Source organism: Thunnus thynnus, chromosome 4, assembly GCF_963924715.1.
Source record: "Thunnus thynnus chromosome 4, fThuThy2.1, whole genome shotgun sequence".
NCBI classification, from domain to species: Eukaryota; Metazoa; Chordata; class Actinopteri; order Scombriformes; family Scombridae; genus Thunnus; species Thunnus thynnus.
In genome coordinates this window covers 19,013,491-19,021,883 of record NC_089520.1, presented here as the reverse complement: position 1 = coordinate 19,021,883, position 8,393 = coordinate 19,013,491, and the positions used below count along the sequence as shown (strand labels likewise).

Sequence of the window (8,393 nt, the reverse complement as noted above, 5' to 3'; positions counted from 1 at the left end):
ATACATTTCATTCAATACTCTTGCACTTTCATGTCTGTAGTTTATGCACTCCACAAAAACAACTTTCTTTATGCTATTTCTTTGCACACTTCACAAAAGAAGTGAAGAGACTTACACTAAAACCCCCCTACACATGTTTTCACATCTGCTTTTTTCACTTCAAATGTCATATCTAAAGTAGGTTACTGCCTTGTTTTCCCGCATAATACCACTGAAAGGATTAGTTGATTAATCGATTGGCCGATTTACACATTCAATCTGAAACACAAAATAGGCGCTCTTGATGTCTACAAAAAAGGGGAATGAATTTCAGAAAAAGTTAAGGCACATTGCTCTGTAAAGGTATAAAAGTTAAAAAGCCTTTATTATAGTGGCTACTTCATAAAAACAAGACTAATGCATATTGACCACACACTGGCCTTCCTCAAAACAGTTTCTCCTGTTCTACTGTCAATATGTGACACTCTTGTTTTTATCATGTAGCCACTATAATAAAAGATTTTTAACATCTATACCTTGAGGAAGCATTGAGCCTTGACCTTTTCAGGAGCTCATTCTCCTTTTATGTGGACAGTAATTTAGATATCTTTAGGTTTAGGACTGTTGGTCCAATAGTGTATAGTAGGCCTATTGAAAACTGAGTCAGCTGAAGAACAATCAGCATTAAGCAGAGGTGGGACAAAGTCATTGTTTTGCAAGTCACAACTTATTATCAAATCTTGGCTGTGAAGTCTAAAGTCAAGTACCAAGTCAAAACAAACAAGTTCGAAGTCAAAACCAAATTTATTATTTTAGAGGTCAAAGGCTGAGGAGTCTGCTGCAGGGTCTTTTGAGCACTTTTAGGGTTGATAATAACAACTTTTGTCATTTTGATTTATTATGAGGATATTTGAGACACTGAAATTCTCATAAATCCCAAGCGGTCTTTATGATTAGTTAGCTTGCTGAGATGATCACAATTTGTGCTGAATACCTTTAATGTGAACGCTTTTTGCCGTCAGGCCGTCCCACTTCCAGACATACTTGATCGTTCACACCTCATATATAAGTTCACAAACTGCTCATCTGTGTACTTTTGTTCCATTTTTTGTGATAATGACACAGCTGCATGTCAAGCCATTGATGCTTTTGCCTGCAGGTCTTTACATACAGTTTAATTCCAACTGTTTTGGCAGCCGTCCTGTTCATGACACCTTTTTTCTACTGATCATAGCTCTATAAATTACAACCTGTGGTATCTCAGCTATCATCTCAACAGCTCACATTAATTACTTTCTCACACTTTCCTGTATGCACTACATGAACTCTTGATGTTGATCTCTTGTCAAAATCTAGTTGTCATTTTTTATTCTAGCCCTTACATGAACAAATCTTGATGGTTTTGCTTTTGTTGCCATAAAAATCAAACTTGACATTTTCCACTGAGATTTGTAAAGCTCTCCTTATAGCTTTAAAACTCTTATTGTTTTCTCAGTTGTACATGTGATATTCCTGCCTCCTCTCCACACTACACCATAAAAATCTATAATTTTGGTGACACTGGATAATGCTGGACAAATGACACTGTCCTGTGACATGCCTTTTCTGGTCTCAATCTACAACCTTGCCCTGCAGCATGGTAGAGCTTTATCATCAGCTTATACTCTCATGTGATCCTCAAGAGACATATAGTATTTAGCTCCAACAGTGTTTGGAATAAATAAATGTCACATGCTTTTAAATGTCATTGCATCAAGGACAAATGCAGCATAAGCATATATAGGTTGAACAGAGGAGGACCAGGATGGAGCCCTGTAGGACCCCGCACTCTAATTTTTGTCTAGTGGAGTGGAAGTCCCCATGTGTGACAATGAAATCACGATTATGACAGCAACCTGACTTCTCACTGACACCCACATAAGCCGTGCGGACCCAGTTAAGAACTCTTGAGTGTATGTGCCATCTTAGACCTCAGTTATTACACAGAAAATCAAGGTTTTATGAGAATGTTCACCTCTCATGTTGCATTGTTTGTTTTCTGGTTATTCTAAAAAGAGGCTCAACTTGTAGTCTAATGCTTAATGTAAAAAAAAGTTTGATGATGTAACATGGCTGTAAATGGCTGAATTTATACAGTGTTTTACAATGTTTTTCCTTCTCATTCACCCACTCACACACACTGGTGGTATAAGGCAATGACAAACATCTATTTAAATTCAATTTAATGGTCTTTAGTATATTTTATTATTTTAATGCCTCTGTGTTGACAAGGATTGACAAGTTCCTGTTCAATGTTGTTGTTTATCACTACATTGTACTTTAAAATGACAGAGCAATTTGGTCTTATCCAGAGAACTTGTGCTTGTAATAGCACTAAACAGGTTGATGGAGGACGGAATAAAAACTTCTTTTTTTTTTTTACTGTTGATGCAAAACATATTCTCTGGTCAAAATGAAATTAATCCAATATCCCTTTTGTACAAATGACATTTTGGGGAGTCATAACTCTATTGTGGTTTCTCAAATGTACTAAATAAATGACAAATTCAGATGTACAAAAAATATTATATATTTTACCCTTCATAAATGTATAAGGAGGAGACAAACAAAAGTCAAATCCAAACCATAGCCTTAAAGATTTTGAGGGTATTTTAAAGTTATTACTAAGTTAAAAATAGTTTTTTTTATTAAGTTTTCATTTAAAATTCCTATTAGCTTCAACACTTCTCTGAAACTGCCTCAACAAAAATAAACCTTATAAGCTTTTACAAAGTAAGTTTGCAGAGTTGTTGAACTGAATGCATTGTATTTTACAGGTGTTCAGGTCATTGGCTTTTCTTCAGACAAACAGCAAACTGTTGAGAAAGGACGCAAAATAAAGTTGATTAAAAGCATATCAGAGAGGCCAAAGCTCATCATCAACATGACGCACTTAACACACACATTCTATGTTTTAATTGTTCTTGCTGTAATATTCATATATTTTCTGTAAAGCACTTTTAATGTCTCTGGGTATTAAATGTGCTATATAAATAAAGTTGCCTTACCTTGCCTTAAATATCTCTAAACTCTGATATTGGTTTATTTTATAGTTATATCTTAAGTATTGTGGAAAGAAAAAAAGACAATTAAGGTAGCTACAAAATAGGTCATGTTAACGTAAAATGGTAATCACAGGTAACCATCCCAGAGAGCTCATTATGTGCATGTCCTTCTCATATCTTCCGTCCAGTAGGGGGCAGTCAATTATAACTGTCGCCCTCTAACACGCGGAGGAAATGAGCGGCAACCACAGAAGAAGAAACTCCCCCTGAAATGAATTGAATGAATGTGCTACAAGCTACTAGTCACCTACGTTTTATTGAAAAATAGTTGTTTAGAGACTACTGACGGTCACAGTGTGGGCAGATAATGTCAGGGATACCTCCAGACACATGGCAACCGCCCACAGTTTCTCTGGAGACGACGTAAGTTTTTATTAAAACCACTAATTGCTAACTGAGTTAGCTTTCAGTAACGTGAGGTCTGTTTGGTGATGTTATAGCTGTTATTGGGTTAAGGTAACTGTAGAGATACCATCATATCTTTCAGGGCTTTAGATATTCTCTAGAGCCCTGTAAGAGTGCTGCTGAGTGTGGATACGAAGTTTGCAAACTTTGCTTCGTTCCTTTGTCACCATGCTAGTTTTTTCTTTGGATGCTTATTAAAAAATAGTATAATAGATGGATAGATACCCTTATTTACTAAGGAGAAACCAATTAAGAGCAACATTCTCATTTACAATGGTACCCCTGCTAATACACAATCAAACAAGTCCTATAACAAAGTGTAAAACCACTACCAAACATAAATACAACACAAACAAAAGACAAATCACTTATAAAATACCAAATAACAAGAAGAAAATTACAGCAATATAAATACAATTACACGGGGACAAAACACATTAAGAAAAACAGGAGCATTAATTATATAAAATATCATCCAACAGAGTCTTAAAATGTTCTAGGGTTAAAAAACTTTTTTAATTTAAGGGATTCTTGAAGCTTATTCCACCTATGAGGAGCATAGTAGGTGAATGCAGTTTTTCCCAGTTCTGTATTCATATAAGGTATCCAAGGTAACGCATTCTTGTGAGCGGGTAAGGTATCCCATATTTCTAGGTCTTAAACGTGATGATAAATAAAATGGTAGTTTATTTAGGATGCCTTTAAAAATAAAAACAAGACTGTTGTTCCCGTCGAGTGGCAAGTGATGGACACCCTACCCTCTCATAAAGGATACAATAATGGCTTCTAAGACTGTCACCTGTAATAAATAACTAATACCTATCTATCTATCTCTCTCTCTCTATATATATATATATACATATATATATATGTGTGTGTGTATATATATATGTGTGTATATACATATATATGTATGTATGTATGTATGTATGTATGTGTATATATATATATATATATATATATATATAATATAAAAAGCGGCGTTCTAATCTACTTTGGCTTTTAGTTGTTTCTTTCCAATGTTCCAGATAAGTTTCTTTACATTGCGCTGTAATTTTGTTTACTTTGACTGGTGTTTGCAAAGCAGTGTTGGTTTGGGACTGGTCAGAGTGTGTCTGAGAGGAGGCACTTAATCTCAGCGCTGACTGACATAAGGGACTCTTTTCTGGGCTCAGCTTTTAGTTTCTTCTTCTCTTGGTTTACTGGCGGATTGCAAACACCTTTAAGGTGCATACTACCACCTGCTGGATTTAAACTAAAATCCCCACTGACTAAATAAAATAATAATAACCCCTTCCCACCATTTCCTGCTCTGCTATAAGTTCTGTATTTTCCAAGTGTTTGAGAGAGCCTAAAAGCTTCTCTAAACAGCTGCTGCACACCTTCTCCAGAAACACCCACAACAACCAGAAATCTCCTTGCTGTATCTATAATTATGTATATCTGAGCCTTTGCTAATCACAGGCTGCTCTTGAACGAGACATGTGTTGACTGCTTTGCAGGATGGGGACGGTCGTGGTGGAGCTGTACTGGAGACATGCACCAAAGACCTGCAAGAACTTTGCAGAGCTGTCCAGAAGAGGCTACTACAACAACACAAAGTTTCACCGAATAATCAAAGATTTCATGGTGCAGGGTGGAGACCCTACAGGGACAGGTGGGTTCATCACACACATGATAAAGCCAGAAATTATTACATTATTCTGGTAATTAATTCATTGTAGGTCCATAAATTCCTAGGAAGTTTCCTGAAAGAACTATGCAATTCAGCACTAATTATATCAGAATCAGCCCAGGTTCTGGGGGCTCTAAGTCTGATTTTCCTCTGAGAGGGAAGTTTTTGGAAGAGGGGCTGGTAGAGGTGAGAGGGGGCAGACATAATCTCACCTACTCTCTTTCTGACCCGGCAGTTGTAAACATCTCTGAGGGAGGGAAGCGTGAGTCTGATGATCGTCTCTGCACTGCACAACACAACACGCTGTAGTCTGTGTGTGGAGTGCGGTGATGCGAGGAGAGTGTGATGGAAGAGGAGCTTGTTGATTTAAAAAATATATATTTATATATATTAATTTATATTGTCCAAATTAAAAACAGCAATTCTTACACTCATCTAAAAGCTCAGGCTCACACATGCAGCCCGATGCAGTAACGCTGAGCCCAAGAAAAATTCCCCCAAGGGGATAATAAATTACATTATCTTATCTTATTTTATCAGATATGCCATTTCGAAAGTCAATCAATCATATTTACTTTAATTAGTAATGCTGTCACCCTGAAAACACTTTCATAATTTTAAACTGACCTCTTCTCAGATGAAAAGCCCATCTTGCTTGAGTAGTTTATTTCAGTGTGAAATATACACAGGACGTCTTTTAAAATGAAGTGTGACATGTTCATGGTTTTATTTTGTCTATTCAGTTACAAAACATCACTTGCGAGTTAATCTGCAGTTTGGTGTATCTTTGTTTTCCTAACAGGTCGGGGTGGTGCCTCCATATTTGGTAAACAGTTTGAAGATGAACTGAACCCAGAGCTGAAATTCACAGGTAATTATAATTATAGGTGGGAAAAAACTACTTGAATACAAGGTGGCAGATGTGGAGGAGGAGAATGTGTGTTGGTAAATAAATAAGAGGCTCCTGCACACTTTTCAATTAACTGATTATGTGTGCCAGTACTTCATGTTATTTTTACAAAAATAGCAGCTGACCATCTCATATATGTTAGGTTTACCCACAGGAGTGCTAACCAGGTAAACACCTTTTCAATACAAATTATTTAAAAAAATATTAGAATACAAAATATATGCATAATATAACACCTACTAATACTTGATTTTTTCACTCATCAATAGAGCTACTCTGATGCTGATAAAAATGCAGAAAAGGTCATAACTTGGGTTGAAGCTTGAATTTGTCAGTAAACAAAAGAGGGAAGGAAATATTGAGTAACACGTCATGAAGACAGATGCAATATAAGCACATATATGCATATATTAATGGCTGAATTTCTCTGTTTGTGGTGCTGTTGATTCGTGTTGCATTACAGTAAGAAGTGTTTCTAATATTTTTACAGTGAGGATGGTCACAAACGTCTAATTCTCTCATTTCATCTGTGTGTCTGTTAGGTGCCGGTATTCTGGCGATGGCCAACGCAGGACCGGACACTAATGGAAGTCAGTTCTTCCTCACTCTTGGACCCACTCAGTGGTTAGATGGAAAGCACAGTATTTTTGGAAGAGTGTGCCAGGGGATGGGAGTGCTGAACCGGATTGGGATGGTGGAGACAAGTGGTCAAGATCGTCCAGTTGATGATATCAAAATCGTCAGAGCTAACGTACCCAATTAAATGAATACTGGTTGTTGTTGGGGTTTTTTTACACTGATTTTTAAATAAATAAATATCTGTTAAATGTTTCTGTAATAATTTGTTGTTGTTTTTAAGTATAACAACCGATGGAAATGATCAATCCATGAAAGTATTGCACTAGTATTAACTCAAAGGTTGGAGGAACACACAAAAAGTCAAACTGGTTGGAATGAGGACATTAATGTCAAAGAACTGGTTATTCTATTGTACAAAGCTTAAGGGCTGCTGTTGAAAAAGATGTCAAAACTTTTTGTTTAACACTTAGACACAACAAAACAGAACCATGAGAATAGACAAGTTTTTCTTTGTCTTGGCAGCAGGTCTGGTGAGTTGTTGCTGTTTGCTCGCCAGGAATTATTTAAGATTGGCATTTTGATTGGCTGACTGCTTTACTTGAGTTCATACTGAGTTTTACTGGACTATAAAAGTCTGGTGAGTTACATTTTCCAATTTTTTCACTTAAGGAAGAGAATAATAGCTGCATACACAGTGACATTAGAAAGTATTTAGACCACTTCACCTGTTGCACACTACTAATTAAAATTGGATTAAGTCTATTTTTGGGGGGCAATTCTCAACACAACCCATAAAGACAAAAAGGAAACACATTTTTACATTTACTTTTTTTTTTTTTTTTTTGCAAAGCTGTTACAGTGGCCATTTGGTTCTTGGTCACCTCCCTGACGAAGACCCCTTTTGCCCAGTTACTGAGTTTGTCCAGACGTTCTCAACTTTTTCCATTTCACAGTGATGGAGTCCACTGTGCTCCTGGGAACATTCACAGCTTCAGAAATTATTTTATGCCCTTGCCCAGATCTATGCCTCAACAATATTTGATTGCAAATGTTCCGCAGAGAGTTCTTTGAACTTTAGGGATTGGATTTTGGTCTGACAAGCACAGTGAACTGTGGGACCCTATATATACACAGGTAAGTGCCTTTTTAAAATATGTCCATTGTATTTGTAGATTCCAGTCAAGTTCTAGAAATATCTCAAACACAATCAAAGAAAAGTTAATTGAATCAATTTAAAATTCAATATATGACAAGATAAAGTGTGCAAAAGGTGAAGGGGTCTAAATACTTATATCTAAGTCACAGTATTGTTATGACCCAGCCGCAACATGAAAATGAGACTCCCCTCTTACCAGCTCCCAAGAACCACCAGCAACAAGGGGTTTGCAGCCCTTTAAATGTTTATTTAATTACTTTGGCTTCAGGGTAGGTTAACAGCAAAACAACAAACAAAAGGGAATTAAAGCTGATCAACCCAAAATGACCTACTTAAACAAAAACAAAACAAAAATTCAAATCACTGACGTAACTTAACAGAAGAGATTAAACGAAAATGCTACACACCCCTACAGAACCTGGGCTATTATATGTATATTTGCAAAGCTGTATACAACATGCTGGTCAGAAGTGGAGACAGGAGGGTCCACAGGAGCTGGGGGAAGCTGGCCTTTAAACCTCGAGCTCTGGGGCTGGAACCAATCAGCTCCCTGGAACAACCTACTCACACTCAATCACAAAATCA

General features: G+C 36.7%; 1 protein-coding gene across 1 annotated transcript; it reads left to right on the top strand.

Moving 5' to 3' along the window:
• The first annotated feature begins 3,245 nt into the window (after window positions 1–3,245).
• ppil1 (peptidylprolyl isomerase (cyclophilin)-like 1) lies at window positions 3,246–6,900 on the top strand. Its single transcript, XM_067587206.1, has 4 exons — window positions 3,246–3,446; window positions 4,991–5,145; window positions 5,966–6,034; window positions 6,616–6,900. Exons 1-4 carry the CDS (start codon window positions 3,391–3,393, stop codon window positions 6,834–6,836), a joined length of 501 nt encoding a protein of 166 aa, XP_067443307.1. The 5' UTR covers window positions 3,246–3,390; the 3' UTR covers window positions 6,837–6,900.
• Window positions 6,901–8,393: the final 1,493 nt, after the last annotated feature.

What these genes read in the sequence shown, in the direction of transcription:
- ppil1 (XM_067587206.1), top strand. Translation starts at nt 3,391, where the DNA reads ATGTCAGGGATACCTCCAGACACATGGCAACCGCCCACAGTTTCTCTG. An exon ending in TGGAGACCCTACAGGGACAG is followed by an intron (nt 5,146 to 5,965) that starts GTGGGTTCATCA and finishes TTTTCCTAACAG; the next exon opens with GTCGGGGTGGTGCCTCCATA. An exon ending in CCCAGAGCTGAAATTCACAG is followed by an intron (nt 6,035 to 6,615) that starts GTAATTATAATT and finishes TGTGTCTGTTAG; the next exon opens with GTGCCGGTATTCTGGCGATG.